Genomic DNA, 21754 nt, shown 5'->3' with positions numbered 1-21754 from the left:
TACCGATTGGAATAATTTATTTGATCTTTTGATACATCAGACTTTTAGAAATGTAGCGATACCAAACATGTCTATTTTTTTTGTTTTATTTTTGATGGGGCAAAAGAGGGGTGATTTGAACTTTTGTATTTTTGTATTTTTTAAATATTTGTAAAAACATTTTTGTTCACTCTTTACTGTATTTATTAGTCCCCTTAGGGGACTAGAAGCTGTGACCATCCGATTGATTGTACTATACATAGCATGGCATGAGCACTGCTATCAATAGTGAAAATTCACAATCTCCTATGAACACCATCTACAGCTGGGCTCTCACAAATGAATCATCATAATAAGCAGGGGGTTTTAAACAGACCCCTGACTGTCATGGCAATGGACAAATTAAATAATGCACCCTGCCGGTGTGTGTTAAATGCCACTGTCTGAGATTGACCCGCCCCCAGCTGTCAGAGGCAAATGATGGCTGAATAATTCAGACATCATCTGCTGGGAAAGATGCATCTTGGGACACATCAAAAGCAGGGAGCCAACATATCACGTACCAGTGCATCATATGTTGTTAAGGAGTTAATAATATTAGTCTTCTCACATAGACCAAAGAGACCTTTTGGGCTCCTCTGGGCTTAGCGGCCTATATGCAAATGCAACCCTTGCATGTGCACTAGAGTTATGCACTTTTTGTCACTTTTTCTATGAGTAAATAATCTATAAGTACTAAGATTCACTTAATTAGACACATAGATGAGTCACTGAGCTTGATAAAACCGTAAAGGGGCTGTAGAGCCTATGCTTTACTGATCAGTGGGGGTCCCAAGGTTTGGATCCCCACTGATTAAACATTGATGGCCCATGTAAATTTTAGTGTATTTGAAAATTTATAAGAAATCCCTCGACTGATACAGAATGCTATGAGTATTCAGAAAAGCCATGATTGACAAAAATATACAATATTATTAGAATCTTTCAAGAGCGACTACTCTGCCTGCTGACATTTTCAAATAAGCAGCAGTGGGTTTTTTTGTGTACCAATATAAAAAAGAAGAAAATTGATGCAGAATAAAAGTTCACAAAAAGCATCATTTGAAATAGTTTGTGCAGCCCAGTCTGTTGTAGTCTGCTGTCTTACCTTCAATTCTCCAATAGAAGACAGGAGTCCTGCACCATATGCTCGTAGCTGTCCATCTTGTTTGCAAAGACCGAATTCAATAGTAAAAAAGTAGCACTGAAAAAAAATAAATTATAATAGATATTTTATTTTTTACGCTTTTCTGCAAAAACAATTAATAATATTTCTCCTAATTCCGGGAGAGCCAGGCTAAAAGGGGTAGTCATATTAAATGGGTGTCATTTCAGAAAACTAATTATCTTAGTATTACTAAGGGTCCAGTGCCGGTCTTTGATGTTTGGCTGCAGTACTGTTGATGTGACATCAATGCTGCATACAATCCGTGAGTTCAGCAGCTTGTGCTGTGTGTACAGGCAGAGCCGTTGGGCAAACTGATTGGCTGCAGTGCTGTTGTCATGATGTCAGTGCTGCAGACAACTAAGGCTGCTTTCGCACTAGCGTCGGTACGAGGCTGTCGCGCTGCGTCGGCCCGATGTACCGACGCATACTGTGAAGAAAATGCCCTACGTTGGCAGCGGAAGCAGTCTTAAGATGCTTCCGCTGCTTCATTGTAAGGTCCGGGGAGGAGGGGGCGGAGTTTCGGCCGCACATGCGCGGTCCCGACGCACAAAAAAAGTTACATGTAACTTCTTTTGTGGCGGCAGTGCGCCAAAACATGACGCAACCGTCGCATGACAGTTGTGACGTGTGCCACTGCGTCACAATGCGTCGGTAATGTTAGTCTATGGGGAAAAAGCGCATCAGCAGACAACTTTGCAGGATGCATTTTTTCTCCTAAATGACGCATTGCGACGTGCAGCCAAAAACGCTAGTGTGAAAGTAGCCTAACAAAGACCAGGTCAGTGTTGGAGAGGTGGTGCTGGACCCAGGGAGGGTAAATAATACTCTTTTTTTAATACAGCTATCGTAGCTTACTGCACCAACATTTCTAAGAGCAGACAGTCAGTATGAGGTTTATGATGCGATTCTCGCATGAGAAATACGGCAGTCTGTCTCTACCCTAAGGTAACTACTCTAATGACTGCTGCTCACATGAAACCAACAAAATATGATGAGTCCAATATCTAAAACCCATTTTATTGGCCACAGTTTTCTCCTGCAATGATTAAATTGACTATAAGATACATGTCCAGCCCAAGTATTTAGTGGCTCTCCATTCTAATTTATAGGGGACCTGAAGTTAGCTTTTTTTATTTTTGTTATCATAAATGTTGTATGTCAGTGTTGCTAATAATATGTGTCGGCTTCCCTTGACTACTTTATGTTACATAGATCATGAAACAGTCACTTTGTTACTGATGAACTTTATTTCAAAACCTAAAAACACAGAAATGAGGCTGGTGATTTAATTACACTGGAAATCTCCAGATGCCTCTGTTTTAGCTAATAACTCTTCCATAGCTTATGAAATGTACAAAGTTAATGATGGAAAAGATCTGTAATGCCGCCTGACTAGGGAAAAGTCGGCTATTCACACTGCCCTGTACATAAAGGGAAAAGAAAATGAGCAGAAGCATCTGCTTGGCATGTTAAAATATTTTCTTTATTCAACAGACTTATTTGTTACGCGGTGTCAAAACTGTGCTCAACTTTTTATATGATTTCCTTTTTTTGATGAATTTCTGTAGAAATATGTTTAGTTATCTGATTTTCTTTTCTTTTTTGAATGCTCTAATGTAACAAAAATAACTGGGGACAAATGTACTAATTTAATTACAGCAGTTAAACAAATTTGTTAGAAAACAGTAATATATAAATATGTATAATTTGATGTAAAATGTTAAATAAGAACTCTTGATCTAATTAAAGTTACTATTACACCTTTCATAGTGATCCTCCGGGGAGATAGGTGTAAGCCATGGTCAGACACCACTGGCAGTGGCTTATCTCCCTAGAATGCAAAAGGATCAAGAGTAAGAACTTAACATAACTAATGTTTTGTTCCACTAGCAAGAGTCAAAAGACCCCGCAATAAATTAGATGGTCTGTCAGTCGGGCTAAAAATGGCATTAATCTAATGTGTTTGTGGGGATGTTAGCTTCTAGCTAGTTATAAGTAAGGATTGCTGTTGATCTGGAATGATTCAGTGATTTATGTTATTTATATCAATTGTTCAGGATTAGTGATGAGCGAGTGTACTCGCTGCTCGGGTGATCTCCGAGTATTTTAGTGTTCGGAGATTTAGTTTTCATCGGGCAGCTGAATGATTTACAGCTACTAGCCTGCTTGATTACATGTGGGGATTCCCTAGCAACCAGGCAACCCCCACATGTACTCAGCCTGGCTAGTAGCTGTAAATCAATCAGCTGCGGTGATGAAAACTTAATCTCCGACCACTAAAAAATACTCGAAGACCACCCGAGCGTGCTCGGGAAAACCCGAGCAACCAGTACACTCGCTCATCACTATTCAGGATGCATATATTGATGATGATGATTTTTCACAATAACTTACTAAATGTGGATTTTAAGTTACATATTTATTTTTGGATGCTGGAGTTTTATTTGTGATTCTTCAATACTGTGTAATATTTTATGTATATATTAACATGTACCATCGTGTCCTCAGTAGGCTGCATATGATCACCAGCAATGGATAACCTGAGATCTATATATCTATCAAAGAATTATTCTCAAACATAGACAGCTTCTTTAAGAACAGGTGGAAACGATTTATATCCCGATAACCAATAGTGAGATTTCAGTTACATAATAATAAAGAAAAAATAAATAAAAAGGCTTACCAGGATATTTTATTTCTATTGGCTGATCTTTACTCACTCACTGCTGGATGTGAGCTCTGCTGCTGCAGCGGAAACATCATGACCACTGCAGCCAATCACTGGGCTAAGCGGAGATGCTGATGAAGCCAGTGATTGGCTGCATCAGTCACATGCTGTAGTCGTCATCACCGTTGTAACCTGTCAACATGAGGAGCAGTGGCAGAGAGGCAGCATTATAACAGTACTGAGTAAGTAAAGCTCAGATTGTTCTTTTTTACAAAGAGCAAGCCTATAGACAATCATGGAAAATCCCTTTAAGTCACATCATACAATATACTAAATAGTTTAAGAAAGCAGATTAGTTTATATAGAAAATTGGCTTTAAAGTCTTAAAAGAACCTATCCTATGCCTTCGAAAGAAATGCAAAACAGTAATGAACATCTGTAAGACAATTGCAGGTAACCGGCTTGCATCCCTGAAGGTTGTCATTTGTGATTTTGTGGGACAATTAAATGGGAAATTGAGCCAGAACTGCAGGGACAGTAAAACTCCATATGCCATGGTCTCAATTACAACATGTATTTGCCAATAGTTCTTGATTTTACAATCATAGACCCCAAGATGGTACGGTCTGGGTTTTTTATATAGCATCTTACTCTGCAGCTTACATAAAGAGCAATGATGGGACTAGGTTCACTAGTAAAGATCTGAAAAACAAACGACTACCTAAAGGCAGATGATAAATAGTTGTAAATAATTAACATGCCAATGGTAATTAATGATTAATTATTAATTCCTAATAAAAGCTAATTAAGGTAGATAAACTATTTGTAATGAAAAATAATTTTAGAATGACACAGGTTGATTTTGCAACCCAAGTGCAGTCTATCAAAAACTTTTTAATATTTCCCTGTGTAATTTCATTTGCGTCGCTGCAGAATTCTAAATGGGCTTCATTAATAAAGCGTTGCCTGCTCTCATTTAATCATCAGTGGCAGAGGTTTGATTGTAGCAGTGACTGAAGGCAGAAGTCCCTATTATTGTTAATTAATAGAATGCCAGCGCACATCAGTACAGATCGATTTGATTGGTACAGATCACAGCTCTGATTTATTACAGTCTATTTGAAGGATGGTATCATTATTGATATTTCATGCTGAAGACACCGTAGATGAGCCACAAGTAAAATGAAGTGAAGCAACCACATGGAACTTAAAAACTGTTATTTAGACGGAGAAAATACATGTATTCAGAAACAAAATGTTTTCTGGCTGGAATGTTGTTATTAGACTGGTGCGGTGATTGTCAATACGTGACCTAAATTATTATTTTAACACAAGAAGCCCTCCTTCGCTGCAGTACTGTTTGTCCATTACATACACATAACAGGTAGCGCTTCAAATGTCATGGTGAGGACACACTGGGATAATACCTGGCTATTTAGTATATTATATAGTAGTGAAATTAGTACTTGTGGCCAAAGCTTCTTTACATCTTGTTTTGAAAGTCTGGCTTTGCAGACGAATTACGCACAGCTCTATGCTCCTGGGAACAAAAAGGAGAACATTGGCCTGAGAACAGTCAAATCTGCAAAAAAAAATGCTTGCAAGTGATTAGCCTATTTTACAGATTGCTGGATTTATAGCATCAAATCAATGTCATTATTTTAGTGTAGTAAAAATGCTTATATAAATACCAGGAATTTCTGAATATCGGGAATACAAAAACAAAAAGTAAAACAAAGATCAAGGCAGCCCGATCAGTTTTGCAGTATCTGCTTTCAGTGAATAATTACCTATTTTACATATCTCCAACAAATCACTGTGAAATGTCAGACTCTAGGTGTCAGACATTACGTTTTGTTCTAATTCGATGGGAAAGTTCTGTGAAACCTTTATCACACAAGTACAAATTTGAATAAGTATAATTTTTATGTCTCTTTATACATTAAGGTGAGTATTTTTCTCTTATAAATTGAAACATTAACAGGTTCTGTGTAGACCTTTAGCTTGTTTTTTTTTTCATTGCACCTGTAAAGTTGGTCATTTAAAAAAAAAAATTTCATTATTGGAAAAAACAATACATGAGTTTAAGCTGCGCAATATGCTAGTATTGTGTAGCAAAAACAAAAAAGTAGAACGGCACTGCCTGTAATCCTCCAAATGAAGAAAGACGGTATGCAGGACAAGGGATCTTAACTCAAACAGCAGCCACACTGAACGATTTAGGGTGCACATCCATAGAAAAATAACCACAATCCATGAAATGTATTTAAGAGAAAACGGAGTGCACTCACCAATCTTCAAAAAATAAGCTTTATTGAATCTTCATAAAAAATTCCATTGCCAGGGGGTCGAGAAATGGGGCTCCAGCGAGCAGGAAAAGACTATGGCCGTTTCGCGCAGTGCTGGCGCTTCAACGGGTCTGTAATCTGTGAAGATTCAATAAAGCTTATTTTTTGAAGATTGGTGAGTGCACTCCGTTTTCTCTTAAATACATTATATGCTAGTATTGAGCAAAGCATCTCAATTAGAACATGTAGGCAGCACGGTGGCGCAGTGGTTAGCACTGCAGCGCTGGAGTCGTGGGTTCAAATCCCACTAAGGAAGACATCTGCAAGGAGTTTGCATGTTCTCTCCGTGTTTGCCTGGGTTTCCTCCGAATACTCGGGTTTCCTCCCACATTCCAAAGACATACTGATAGGGAATTTAGATTGTGAGCCCCATCGGGGACAGCGATATGTGCAAAAAAAACCTGCAGAATATATTGGCACTAAATAAATAAAGTTAAATATAACAAATAAATATTAATAAATATAAATGTTTGCGCTATATAAATAAAGAGACTATTATTATTGTTATTATTATTGTGAAGCAAATCTGGAAGGGTGCAGCTGTCCTCTTATGCATAAATATGTGATTCTTCAAATTTTGATTTATTCTATGCCTGATGAAGAGATCTGAGTAGTCTCGAAAGCTTGCAATTTTTTACCATCGGTTCAGTTAGATTTATTAAAAGGTAAGTTCAAATCTCAGAGAGACAGAAGAGTCTGGGAATACAAACTTATGACAACCTTTGACACACTCAGTGCAAGAATGAATGTGTCGCATGGATTTGTTTTTCTATATCAACTAAAGGTACCTTCACACGAAACGACATCGCTAGCGATCCGTGACGTTGCAGCGTCCTCGCTAGCGATATCGTTTCGTTTGACACGCAGCAGCGATCAGGATCCTGCTGTGATGTCGCTGGTCGCTGAATAAAGTCCAGAACTTTATTTGGTCGTCCGATCGCTGTGTATCGTTGTGTTTGAAAGCAAAAGCAACGATACCAGCGATGTTTTACTCTGGTAACCAGGGTAAACATCGGGTTACCAAGCGCAGGGCCGCGCTTAGTAACCTGATGTTTACCCTGGTTACCAGCGTAAAAGTAAAAAAAACAAACAGTACATGCTCACCTGCGCGTCCCCCAGCGTCTGCTTCCTGACACTGACTGAGCGCCGGCCCTAAAGTGAAAGTGAAAGCACAGCGGTGACGTCACCGCTGTGCTGTTAGGGCCGGAGCTCAGTCAGTGTCAGGAAGCAGACGGCGGGGGACACGCAGGTGAGCATGTACTGTTTGTTTTTTTTACTTTTACGCTGGTAACCAGGGTAAACATCGGGTTACTAAGCGCGGCCCTGCGCTTAGCAACCCGATGTTTACCCTGGTTACCCGGGGGCCTCGGCATCGTTGGTCGCTGGAGAGCGGTCTGTGTGACAGCTCTCCAGCGATCAAACAGCGACGCTGCAGCGATCGGCATCGTTGTCGCTATCGCTGCAGCGTCGCTTCGTGTGAAGGTACCTTAAGGAATGTGCTCCTCAGACCATTTGGGGGTATCACAATCATGAACCAGACTTCAATCACAGGACAATAAAATTTTCACACTCTTTATCTACAGTATAAACTGTTCCAATATTTACAGCCACGGCTGCTTTCTCCCCATCCTACATTGATAGTTCTGCTTCATGTGACTTGTCTTATCTATTCCTGTGCCCTGTTGTGTATAAATATGTGATTCTTCAGATTTTGTGTTTTTCTATGCCTGATAAAGAAATGTGAGTAGTCTCGAAAGCTTGCAACTTGTTACCATCTTTTCAGTTAGCCATTAAAAGGTATCAACCACTCAGGACTCACACAATTTAATATTTTTCTATTTACTGTAAAACAAGAAACCAAAAAATCTATTTTCCTGAATTAAGTCTGGAAGCTAAGGAATGCTTGAACTTTTACTATGCACAATAGATTGTCAGCTCATCTTGCCAAATTTAGAAGGATGTGCTCTCAATTATCTATGGCCCTCCATTAGCCAAACCAAACAGGGTCTCTAAGGCTGGTTTCACATTTGCGGATAGAGGTGCTGCGGAGGGCTGCGTACGTCCTCCGTGAAGCTCCGCCCACCGCTGTACCTCCTCCTCCGGTCAGCTCCACCTATGTCGGCATGCGGCGTGCGTACCCTATCTTTACCATTAGGTACGCAGGCCATGATGATGTATGTGGATGCCTCCGCATGCGTCGTTTTTACGGTGCGGCGACCTGCACTGAGCGCAACGAGTTGCATTTTGGTGCTGTTGCTGCACCATCAAAATGACGCATGCGGAGGCATCTGCATACATCAGCATGGCCTGCGTACCTAACAATAAAGTTAGGGTATGCATGCTGCATGCTGATGTAGGCGGAGCTGATTAAAGGAGGTGAGGCGGTGGACGGAGCTTCACGGAGGACATACGCAGCCCTCCGCAGCACCTCCATCCACAAATGTGAAACCAGCTAACACATGCTGAAAGTTAACTAAGAGAAGCTAGCTTGTCTGCAAGTTGCTGAATTGTTTATGGCTAGATTCACACTTGTATCAGAGCTTACATTAGAAGGTTCCATCACATGTAGTTTCTATGGGAACAAATAGGGCAGGAACATTTCCTCCAGCAAAATTATACCTCTCCAAACTAAAACCTGACAGACCTCATTATATACTGAACAAAAATATAAATGCAACACTTGTTTTTGTTCCGACTTTTCATGAGCTAAACTCAAAGATCTAAGACTTTTCTATGTACAAAGGCATTTCTCTCTCAAATATTGTTCACAAATTTGTCTAAATCTGTGTTCGTGAGCACTTCTAATGTGCAGTTCAAATGTGCAGTTTTACATTATTTTGGGGATGACCTTGGGGGTCAGAAAACCAGCCAATACCTGGAGTGACCACCGTTTGCCTCATGTAGTGCAACATATCTCACATAGAATTGATCAGGTTGTTGATTTTGGCCTGTGGAATGTTGGTCAATTCCTTGATATGCCACACCTGAATATTTCTATGACTCTCTCTCCTTATGGGGGAAGTCGGAGTTCAACACAGGACACTCGGTGTTCGGTGCGAACCCAGAACAGTTCGGGGTTAGATTCAAACTTTTATCAGAGTCTACATTACAAGGCTCTATCACATGTAGTCTCAACAGGAACAAATAGGGCAGAAACATTTCTTCCAGTAAAATTACACCCTTTTATACCAAAACCTGACAGACCTAATTATATACTGAACAAAAATATAAACGCAACACTTTTGCTCGCATTTTTCATGAGCTGAACTGAAAGATCTAAGACTTTTTCATGTGCACAGAAGGCCTTTTTCTCTCAAATACTGTTCACAAATTTATCTAAATCTGTGTTAGGGTTTGTGCACATGCTGCGGATTTTGCTGCGGATCCGCAGCGTTTCCGCAGCTGCAGGTCCGCAGCGGTTTCCCATGCATTTACAGTACCATTTAAACCTATGGAAAATGCAATCCGCAGTGCACATGCTGTGGAAAAAAACGTGCAGAAACGTAACAGTTTATATTCCGCAGCATGTCAATTCTTTGTGCGGATTCCGCTGCAGGTTTACACCTGCTCCATAAGAAAACGGCAGGTGTAAACCCGCAGCGGAAACCGCAATAGAAACCGCGACAAATCCGCAGGAAAAAACGCAGCGGTTTTGCCCTGCGGATTTATCAAATCCGCTGCGGAAAAATCCGCAGCCCTCACAGATATGTGTGCACATACCCTTAGTGAGCACTTCTCCATTGCCGAGATAATCCATTCCCCTCACAGTTGTGGCATATCAAGATGCTGATTAGACAGCATGATTATTATTGCACAGGGGGCCTTAGGGTGGCCACAATAAAAGGCCACTCAAAAATGTGTAGCTTAAGGCTGTGTGCCCACTTTGCATTTTTTATGCCTTTCCACAGCGTTTTTTGCCCCAGCAGAAACACTTAAAAATGCATTCCCATACAATCCTATGGGATTCTGCAGTTGCTGTGCCCATGCTGCGGATTTTTCCGCTGCAGAATCACACAGGGGTAAAATCTGCAGCATGTTCATTATTTCTGCGGATTCGTGGCGATCCCGCCACCATAGGATTGCATCGAAATGCTCATTTTACGCATGTGGCTATGCCCACCATGCGTAAAGTGAGCGCTTCATGTGCAGATGGTACCCAGGGTCTGCAGGAGAGGAGACTCCCTCCCAGGCCCTGGGTACAATATTTCTGTAAAAAATAAATAAAAATAAAAAATAGGGATACACTTACCTTCTGATGGCCCCCGGAGTCCTCCCGACTCTCAGTGGTGCAGGCAGCAGCTTCCATTCCCAGGGATGCATTGCGCAAATCACCTGAGATGACATTGCAGTCATGCAACCATGACGTCACAAAGGTCCTTCGCGTAAAGCATCCCTGGGAATGGAACGTACCGGGAATGCCGCTGAGGAGATCGGGGGCCATCGGAAGGTGAGAATAATCATATTTTTTATTTTTTTTTTATTATTATTTTTAACATTCTGTCTTTTGCTATTGATGCTGCATAGGCAGCATCAATAGTAAAAATTTGGTCACACTTTGGTGACAAACTTGTCAATCACTTTTCCAAGCAACGCTTCAAATCGCTTGTAAAAGCGCAAGCATTCTGCAAGCTAAAAACGCTTGCAAAACGCTTGTGTTTTGCGAAAAAACACATGCGAATTCCGTATGTATTTTACCCATGGCAGGGAGTTGTGGAAATGCTCCGGACATTTCCGCAGCATTTCTGTAACGTGGGCATACAGTATTAAGGTGATGGGGGGGTCAGAAAACCAGTCAGTATCTGAAGTGACCACCATTTTCCTCATGTAATGCAACACATCTCTTTTGCATATAGTTGATCAGGTTGTTGATTGTGGCCTGTGAAACGTTGGTTAACTCCTTGATATGCCACACCCATATAGCTCTCTCTCAATCCCCTTCCAGGAGTAATCCATGTTCTGAGTTCAACACAGGACACTAGGTGTTCGGTGCGCACCCCAAACTTTACAGCTCGAGTTTGCCCATCTCTACTGTTGATTTGTTACTGTTTAATGGGTTTAAAGCGTTTTTTTCTGCCACAATGATATTAATAACAGACACACAAACCAAAAATGAATAAAAAATGGATGCAGCACCATGATGAAAAATGGTCAATTTTTTCTTGTACCAAAAAAAGTCTCAATAAGGCATAATACTAGCTGAAAGATTAAGTAATCTAAAAAGTTATAAGATGCAGTTCTCTGCAAAGTTTGCAAATTGTCTGTAAGGTTTGCAAGGGCTAGGTTCACTTGGTTCACTCCATTAGGCGGCTCCGTTGCAAGTTCCATAGCTTTTACCAGAAAAAGGGCAGCATACTGATAGACCCCATTATAGTTAGAAGTGTCTGTCTAATGCCATTTTTGCCCTTCATAGGATGTAGTCATTTCATGCAGAAATTACATTTTTCTGTTCTTTTGATGCTTTTTTCTTTGTCACTTTTATTTATTTACTCAATATTTTTAGTTTACGTTCTAGGATTAGAAAATATTGCACAAATACAAGAGAAGTAAGTACAGAATTTTAAGTTGGCGCCATGCTGTGTATAATCAGTAGTCAAAAATGTTAAACATATTGTTGTGTAAGGGTAAATAAATGTTTTCCATCAAGTATAAAATATAACACATATAAAACACCTTGGGGAGGCAACATGTTGAAAAGTTAGGTCAAATATCTGGATGAGTGAGACAGTTCTGGGCATTAGGAGATGGTATTGAAAAGCCTATGATATTTAATTCTGCTAATATCTGTAACACAAAGCAAGCTATATTACTGCAGTGTGTGTACATATCTATTAATGTACTTGTAGCACACTCACACTCGTAGTAATTATAAAGGACACCGGTGTTATTTTGCCATCGGTTGCTAGGAGATAAGCTGATATTAGAGGGAAATGCTCCTACTAGGTAACAACATAATGTAACTGCATAGACTCAAGCTTCAGTTTATCTATCATCATGAGCATTTAATTGCTGTAATGAAGTTGAAAATTAATGGGCGTCTATCGATGACAGGCATGTGACGCACCAAACGAAGCACATTTATAATACCTCACTGCAATAAAACAGATGTCTTTTCAAAGACACAGTAGGATTTCTTCTTACTGGCTTAGAATAATGAAGCCATGCATTTACACTACAGAAGAATAGGCTAGATCAGCTGATCACAAATAGAAAGAGGGAAGCATTCATGGATCGCCAATTCTTTTGACATATTGGTGGAGCATATTATTTCAAATAAGTAAAAAAAAGAAGCAAAGAGGTAAAATAGTCCCAGTAAAAGCCTAACTAGCAACAGCATGCAAATAAAACATCAGCTTTAAAGGAAAGCTGTACACCAGTTAACAGCATAGGAATATATATATACGTTGGCCCTATATCTCATGTGCTAACCATTCTCTCACATGCAAAGCACAGCAGCTGATGACAAACTGGCTACTCCACTGCACTGCATGTTTACTATTACTTCATATACCAAGGTCACTCTAAGCTCTGCATACACTATATATATATATATATATATATATATATATATATATATATATATATATATACCTTGGTATATGTAGGGTTTTAATAGTGAACATGCAATGCAGTGGAGTATCAAATTTGTCACCAGCTGCTGTGCTCTGCATATGAGAGAATGGTTAGGACATGAGATATAGGGCCAACATAGTCAGGAATGAGCAAAAAACTACAGTAATGAAACTCTGGGTGATATGAATATACATAAGTAGCATCCAATAAAACATAACTTTTAATCTCTTTCTGACATCGGACGTAATAATCCGTCCATGTGACCTGGGCCTATTTGACCAGGGATGGATTATTACGTCCACGCGATCGTCAGTGCACACGGGTGGTGCATGGGCGATCAACGCCAGGTGTCAGCTGATTCTGACAGCTGACACACAACACTAAGTGCCAGGAGTGGTCAGGCACCACTCCCATAACTTTAACCCCTGAAATGCTGCAATTGAATGAGATTGCAGCCTTTCAGGATCCGGCAGAGGGCTGACAGCCCCTCTGCCTTTGGATCGGAGACCCCGCGGTGTGATGCGGGGTTCTGATCATTGCTATGGTGACCTGATGTCGTCATGACAACATCTGGGTCACAAGAGATAGGAAATTTGCTGATCATGCGCGGTACATGATCAGCAACTTTCCCTGTCAGTGCAGAGCTGACAGTTTCTACATCATGGGGATGCTGCTGCATCCCCATGCTGTAGAAGCGATCAGCCTGCAAAAAATGATAGTCCCATAGTGCGACAAAGTAAACAAGTTAAAAAAAATGTTAAAATGTTTTTAAATAATTGTAAAAATATTAAAAAAAACAATAAAAAATGATAATAAAAAAAATTAAAATATATTGTATCTACAAATATTTGAATTAAAAAAAATTCTAAACAATAAAGGTACACATATTTGGTATTGCCACTCCGCAGTGACCCACCTTCTAAAACTGTCACAGTAGTTAACCCCTTTAGTGAAAACCATAAAAAAAATAAAAAACAAAACAAAGAGCAATGCTTTATCATCATACCGCCGAATAAAAAGTGGAATAAAACGCAATCAAAAAGACAAATATAAATAATCATGGTACCGCTGAAAACGTCATTTTATCCTGCAAAAAAACCTGTGATATAGCTCCATCAGCAGAAAAATAAAAAAAATTATAACTCTCAGAATAAAGCGATGCAAAATAAATTATTTTGTCTATAAAATAGTTTTTACTGTGTAACAGCGCCAACCATAAAAAAAATATATAAATGAGGTATTGCTGTAATCGTACTAACCCAAAGAATAGAATTGACTTATCAGTTTTACCACACATGGAGCGGCATTAACCCCAACCCCCCCCCAAAAAAAAAAACAACCTGATTTGCTGATTTTTGTTCATTCTGCCTTCCAAAAATTGTAATAGAGAGCGATCAAAAAAGTACTGTGCCTGAAAATGGTACCAATAAAATCATCAACTCATCCAGCAAAAAAAAAGTCCTGACATGACTATGTAGGCCAAGATATGAAAAAATTATTGCTCTCAAAATAAAGTGATACAAAAACTAATTTTTGCAATAAAAAGCGTCTTTTAGGCTAGGTTCACACTTGCGGTTGAGTCCACAGCGTATCGTCCGCAACCACAAACACATGCAAAACCGTATGCAAATGCATGATAACGCAGCATTTTTTATCTGCTTCAGCTTGCGCATGACAGGAAAAAAGCAACGTTTTCTATGCGCATGCATTTGATAGGAAACAATTTTTCAAGGAGAATTTCCTTGAAACAAGACACGCCAAATGGGCGTGGCTCATGGGATTTCTGTATATAAACCCTTGTACAGATGAAATCCACACATTTTGCTTCTGTATCCTGTGTCAAGATAGATCTTTACAGGGAGAGTTTCTATCAGAATCTGAATGTCAACTTGTTTCTTTCCTTTGCATTTGCTTGTGAGCAAGAACAGAAAAGAGAAAAACAGAGACGATGATGTTGGCGTTTTTGGCAGCACCCGATTCTTGAACTCCGACAGAGCCATGGAGCCTACCACTCCTTATTCAGTGAGCTCCGTGAAAATATTTTGATTACTTGAGGATATCTCAAGACAGCTTCATGGAATTGCTGCATCCTGTACAAGGAGCAATTAGCAGGCAGGACACCCAGCTCCGTAGAGCGATTCCTGCTGAGGAACATCTGCTGGTGACACTAAGGTACGCAATATTTAAACATTAACGCCTGTCATAATTCTTATTGTTCTGCAATGTACTTAATATTTTTCCCTTTTTTGTTTTGCTAAAATACTGTCCTAAATATTATTGTTATAAAAGCCATGTTCTTTCTCTTTTTTTTTTTCTTTCTCTGTTTTGCAAAACCCCAGTCATAAATATTATTTTTCTGATTTATTTTTTTCTTTCTCTGTTCCGCAGATTCCTGGCTACAGGAGAGAGCCTATCATCACTCCATTTCCAGTTCTGGATAGGAATTTCAACACTATCTGGGATTGTCGCAGACACCTGCCAGGCTTTGTGGGATGTTCTCCATGAGGAATTTATCCCCCTACCCACCACGGAAATCTGGCAGCAAACTGCAGAAACTTTTTTGAAGTTTGTAATTTCCCCAACTGTTTGGGAGCAGTGGATCTGGATTACTAAACCGCCTGGAAGTGGATCCGAGTACTTTAATTATAAAAAAAACATTTTTCCATAGTGCTCATGGCGATTGCAGCTGAAGGCCCACCAATGCCATTTGTTGTGGTTGGGGATGAGGCCTTTCAGATGTGTGGAAACCTCCTGAAACCATACTCCGGACTTGACACACACAAAAAGAATTTTTAATTACAGACTGACCAGGGCACGAAGAACAGTTGAGAGTACCTTTGGTTTCCTTGTCTCAAAATGGCGCATTTTAGGGACAGCCATTAATCTCAAAATTCAGACAGTCGATGAGGTTGTCAAGGCGTGTGTGCTTCTGCACAACTACATAATGGCTAAAGAACGGCCTAATGTTGAACTTGATGAACCTGTTTCTAACCCATTGCCAGATTACCATCATTACCCGCTCAGGACAACAGTTCACGTTGCCCAAATGAGGGATACATTTGTGTCCTACTTTGTTTCTGAGAGTGGACGTCAGTAGGGTTGAGCGACTTTTGCTTTTTTAGGATCGAGTCGGGTTTCGTGAAACCCGACTTTCTCAAAAGTCGGATTGTGTGAAATCGGCCGATTATTGTGAAAAGTCGGGGGGCCGACCGAAACACACCGAAACACGAAACCCAATGCAAGTTAATGGGGATTTTTTTTTCTCTCTCTCTCTCCTCGGACAGAGTGTAAATCAGTACATTCCTCGGACTGTGTAAATCGCTACATCCAAAACGGTAAGATGGCGTTTATACCCCCACCCCCTGTGACGCCGCAGAAAGCAAGACAAGACCTATGTCATCATGCTGCCCACACTCCTTCATTGGCTGAAAAAATGGCGGTTAAAGCATCACACGAAACGCGACTTTGGCGTGAAGATCGCCGACTGCATGGCCGATCCCACGCTGGGATCGGCTCGGGTTTCACAAAACCCGACTTTGCCGAAAGTCGGTGACTTATGAAATTGACCGATCCGTTTCGCTCAACCCTAGACGTCAGTCCTGGCAAGATGAAATGGTTTAGTGTTCTTGTAACGTTGTACAATGTTATGTACCTGTAATCATTAAAATGTACCTTTAATGTCTGCTAGTTAAACACCTGTTCCAAGTGTCCTCTATATTAGAATAATTATTTTTAAAGTTTAATAAGGTGATCAACGGTTCACAGCTACAGTTTTTATATAGTCCACTCGCTGTATCATGCAGATTGCATGAGACAGGGATTGGATTATAACCAAATTAAGTTATGTAACCCATGCTTTACCCTACACCTCTTCTCTCTGAGGTCAGTGCTATGGTAGGTGACATTAGATTAGTCTGCATTTCTATAGTTCTAAATATTAATGCAGACTGAAGAGATGATGGAGCTAATCCTCCTCATATCTTTACTCACCTGCCCGTGTGTCAGAACTAGTGCACTCAGGATGCAGAAAATACAGCATCCTGAGTGCACTAGTGCTAACACCTGGGCAGGTGAGCATTGCTGACCCCTGACCTTTTTTGCTGTCTTAATATATATTTTTGGAGGATTTTAAGTCCTCTTTGTGTTTTTGCACCTCATAGCTCCATGACAAACACAAGAAGCAAAGCTGCACTGTAAAGCAAATAAAGAAAAGGAGCAGTAGATTATGTGTCATAGAGCTATGAGGTGGCAAAAACACAGTGTGCATACACGGCTACATGTGTGTTGACGGTGCATGGTGTTTGCCGGCAACAAAAGAGACAAAGAACAAGCAGTGATTGGGGAAAAACAACACAAATTTATTGAATTTTTTTTTAACTTTTACGAACCAATGAGGGGGAAATGTTATGGACCTGGGGGGTGTGGAGCTGGGAGAATTGGCTACGGGTGGATGATGAAGGGGTTCCAGGGGAAGGGCTAACTAAACTTGTGAGGTCTGGGAGGTCAAGGATGGAAGTAAACACATTAGGAGTGGAAGCATGGGACGGGAGAGACACGTTGGAAGGGAGAGAAAAACTGGACAACACAGACACATTGGGAGGTGAGGATGGAGGCAGTACGACACTTCTGGCATGAGTCTTTTATGGTTTCTGTCCTGTTTTATGCAAAAGCTTCCTTTTTTTGTGTCTCCTTGGGAGGGTGGGAGTGGCGGGTTCAGCAGGTCGTTCACAATGTGGACCCGGCCTGGTGGTGGCGGTGGACTGCCATTCAGGATCTGGAAGTGGCCAAGTGGTGGTGGACAGCCGTGCAGGATCTGGAGGAAGCCTAGTGATGGTGGCGGTGGACAGCCATGCAGGATCTGGAGGCGGCCTAGTGCTGGTGGCGGTGGACAGCTGTGCAGGAGCAGGACTCTGCATGATGGTGTTGGAGTGGCTTTCAGCAGCACCCGGCATGGTGGTGGCGGTGTAGTGGTGTGCGGCAGGATTGGGCATGGTTTTGGCCATACAGTGGTATGCAGCAGAACTCGGTATTGAGATTAAGTGTGTAATTTGTGGCACAGGTGGAAATACCACCTTTGGCTGATGCAAGTACCGAGTCTGCTTCATAGCCTGAATGTAAGCACCATTGCAGGCCTGCATCACGTTGAGCTGGAGTTCAGGCGTAAGGTGTTCCGACTCTATCTTATGAAAAAAAAGGTGTGCTAGTCTCTGGAGGTCGGCTTCCAGACAGTTAAGGCATTGGTTGACATCCTGGAAAAGTGTGTTAATATGGGTCAGACCACTTTCTAGCTTATCTCCCAGCGCCTTCAAGCCATTCTGGAAGACTGAGCTCAAGTGAATAAACTCGGGCATGAGTGACCTGTCCGATGACTTCTCCTGCTGGCGGGAAAACCCCCCAAAAAAGAGGCAGAGGACTGGATCAGGGGAACACCTGAAGGAGTAGCTGCCTGTTGTCCTGACTGTGACGCCGGCCCACTTGCTGCTTCGCTGGTGGATGGCTGGGACTGGTCGGTGGCTGTTCGATGAGGGACCGCTCCAGAGGAAGGTCCAAGTTCGAGGGTGCTGCTACAGGTTCTGTGAAAAGAAAAGTAAAACATTACTACCAAAAAATAACAATGGTAAAAGCGCCAACTCCTGTGGAATAAAAAAAATCAGATTAGTGAATACAACACAAAAATACTCTACGTTCTCTGAGCAAGGACAGGCCTCAGGAAAGACAGCACCCGTTGGTATTTGTATTTCCCGATGGTTGCTGCAGCACCACTGCAAACTTGGATCTCCTGTCTCAGGTCCTTGTTGGAGTCATCCTTCATTGAACACCAACAGGTTTTGACTTTGTTCACTGTGAATAAGGAAAAAAAATTGTTAAACAATGCACTTTAGGCCTGGATCGCACAAGCGTGTGTGATGCGAGAACCTCGCAGGAGTTTCTCACATCACACACGGTTGTGTGATCCCAGCCTTCAGGTTCACTGCCACATCAGACCACACTGCAATACTTACAAAAAGCCTTTATGACTTGTGATGTGGCATTGTCCCAGTCATCCATCAGCGCTTCGGCCACCTCATTGCACAGCTGCCAAATCACCACAGTGTGCAAGTGCTGCTGCTCCCGGGTGTCCCACAACACAATTCGCTCCTGCACCAGGGTGATGAGGAGGTCATTGTCAATGAATTCCTCCTCCTGTTGTGGAACCTAGAAATGAAACAAAGACATTAATGTTGGAAAGATAAAACACTTAAAAAATGGCAAAAATAATAAAATAAAAGGCAAGAGTACCAAAAACAGTCAAAAATAAATAAAAACAGTCTTGCCACCAGAACTTGGGCCTGAGCCTGCTGCTCCTGCTCAAATGCACTGGAATGGTTCTGTAAAAAGAAAAATAAATATTTTGCCACGTGTAATAGTGACAGTGAATACTTACGAATCAGTAGCAAATGTACTCACTTCAGTCTCCTGTCCACTCTGTGAGGTTTGGTCTTCAGTGGAGGACATGATGAGGAATGCTGCATGAAAGTCCAAAATGATTACAGACTGCAGGGAGAAAAACAGACAGGCAGAGATGTAGCTTGTATACTCACATTAGTCAGAGTCTTCCTATGCTTCCCAAAATGATGCTGCAATGCTAGTAGTCTTGAGTAATGGACTTCCTCTGCCCACATCTTCTTTTATAAGGTTTGTTTGGGGGGTGGCTTAAAACAAGTTCCTAGACATGTTTACTCATTAGAACGCATGCATATGCAAACACAATAGTACTCATGTACTTGCGTACGCATGCATTCCCATAGACTGCAATGCGTTTATTTGACGCAGTCCTTCCTCAAGCGTCCACATTCGTATTGTGATGGGAATTTGCTGTCACAAAAAAATGCAACATGGTGCGTTAGCCGCACATCGCGAAAAGATGCATGCGTAAGCAAACGTGGACGAACGCATTCAAACGCATGCACCTACATCTACAATGTTAAAGATAGGAATTCAAGACTTATGTGGATATATGCGTCAGAAAAGCCGGAGACACAACCGCAGATGTGAAACCAGCCTTAGTGTGTGACAGCAGCCAAACACAAAAATCTGATATAAATCTGGTATAGCTGGAATCGCACCAACGCAAAGAATAAAGTCGCCTCATCACTTATACCGCACGAGGAATGGCGTAAAAAATAAATAAAACCAATTCTTCACCTGCTGTTGATTTTTTCATTCTGCCTCCCAAAGATTGCAGTAAGATTCAGCACACATTGCGCTAAGCGCTTGCACCAGAGCTTCTGTTTTTGGACATGGCCTTCCCTGGATGCAGGTTCAGCGGAGACAGCCATTGATCAACCTCAGCATGGAGAGCTGTCCACAACTCTTCAGATGTATGACTGTGATCTCCAAGACATATCAAGTTTAAAACTGCCTGATTGCAGTGAGCCCTGGCTGCGCAGTACAGAGGTGTTGGGGATTCGCTCTGCACTGTTGGAAAGTGCAGAGGTGGAGAGCGCAGGTGGAGGCCCTAGAGGAGATAGAGGAGGAGGCATAAACAGTGGAGGAAATGTTAAATGTAGAGGTTTGTCCTGCAAGCCTTGGGGATTCCAAGACGTGTGTAGCAGTACCTGCCCCAAAAGCCACCAGAGTCATCCAGTGCCCAGTCAGTGAGATGTAATGCCCTTGGCCATCCTTACTTGTTCAAGTCTCTGTGGTGAAATGCACCCTGACAGACATAGATTTAGTCAAGGAATGGGTGATGTTGTCTGCAACATGCTGGTGTAGCGCAACCATAGCTTTCTTAGAAAAGTAATGGCGACTGGGCAACAGGTACTGGGGGACTGTGACGGCCATTAGCTTTTGGAAACCATCTGCATCCACCAGGAGGAAAGGCAGCACTTCCTTGACCAACAGATTGGAGATGGTGGAGTTCAACCTCTTATCTTTGTCATGCATAAGATGAAACAATCTTTTACGTGACCACAACTGCGGTACCATGAGCTGGCTGCAGTGCTGAGAGAGGGTAGAGTATGGTGAACTGGACAAACTGCTGGACCATGACCAAGGTGCAGACGGAGATGTGTGGATTGAGAAAGTTGTGGTGGGCTCGTTAACTGATATCGGTCAAAAACAGCAGGCATGTCCACTTCTGTTACAGCTGATGATGGTATCTCAGTCAGTATGACTGGAGTGCATAAAAAACCCAAGGTTCTGCAGTCGAAGACCTGTGTCTCAATAGTTGGCACGGTAATAGAAGAGGAAGAAGCAGCAGATGTGATTGATGGCATGGCTGGTAGTTGTTGAGGTCCACTGGTCCACATTTTAGTGCAGTGGGATTCCCAGAGTAACAAATATTGATTGTGCATGTGAAGGTTCATACATGTAATAGTCAAATTATTGGACATTTTACCTCTACTCATTTTTTTTGCAAAGTTGGCAGATTACGTGACTTGGCTCATCCTTTGCAATCTGAGTCACATCAGGATCACCACCCCAGGGGTTAATGTCTGATGATGAGGGTCAGGATGCTGCTCGGACCCTACTTCATCCTACCCCAGATCCAAGCTAAATAAAAATTTGGGCATCGGTGCAGATTTCCTCCTCTTGACTCTGTGAAGCTTTTAAGTACACTTCTGATGACCATGGCATAGCATGTGTGAACAGCTCTTCAAATTCACCCGTCTGTGGTTCCATAAAGTCAGTAGTACGGTTGGAAAATTGGGAAGCGGGGAAGCAAGGGTAATTTGGGGGCCACCTCTGTGACCTGTACTGGGTGTGATGTTGAGGTGGAGGAAGAGAGGCTATTTGAAGCTGCGCTTGCCATCCATTTGAGCACATGCTCTTTCTAGGCCTCATCAACAAGGTGTACCACTGTGCATCTGCCAAAGAAAGGTAGTGGAGTTGCCCGTCCAGTAACAGAAGTTGTCAGTTGTCTTTGCATAGGTCGTGACATTGATACTTCACTAGTGCTTTCACAAACATTACCACCTATCACACGTATACCTTGAACAC

At 41.7% G+C, this 21754-nt stretch overlaps 1 protein-coding gene across 1 annotated transcript in view; it reads right to left on the bottom strand.

The window, feature by feature from the left end:
• Positions 1 to 21754, bottom strand: part of TPH2 (tryptophan hydroxylase 2) — a 530115-nt gene that overhangs the window by 23879 nt on the left and 484482 nt on the right. Inside the window, exon 9 of the mRNA XM_077265292.1 lies at positions 1127 to 1222. Coding sequence (XP_077121407.1) covers positions 1127 to 1222 — 96 coding nt within the window. The remainder of the gene's footprint in view (positions 1 to 1126; positions 1223 to 21754) is intronic.

The sequence above is a fragment of the Ranitomeya variabilis genome, chromosome 5 (genome assembly GCF_051348905.1).
Source record: "Ranitomeya variabilis isolate aRanVar5 chromosome 5, aRanVar5.hap1, whole genome shotgun sequence".
In the NCBI taxonomy this organism is placed as follows: domain Eukaryota; kingdom Metazoa; phylum Chordata; class Amphibia; order Anura; family Dendrobatidae; genus Ranitomeya; species Ranitomeya variabilis.
Note: the sequence above shows the minus strand (reverse complement) of the source record. Positions and strands in the feature narration are given on the sequence as shown.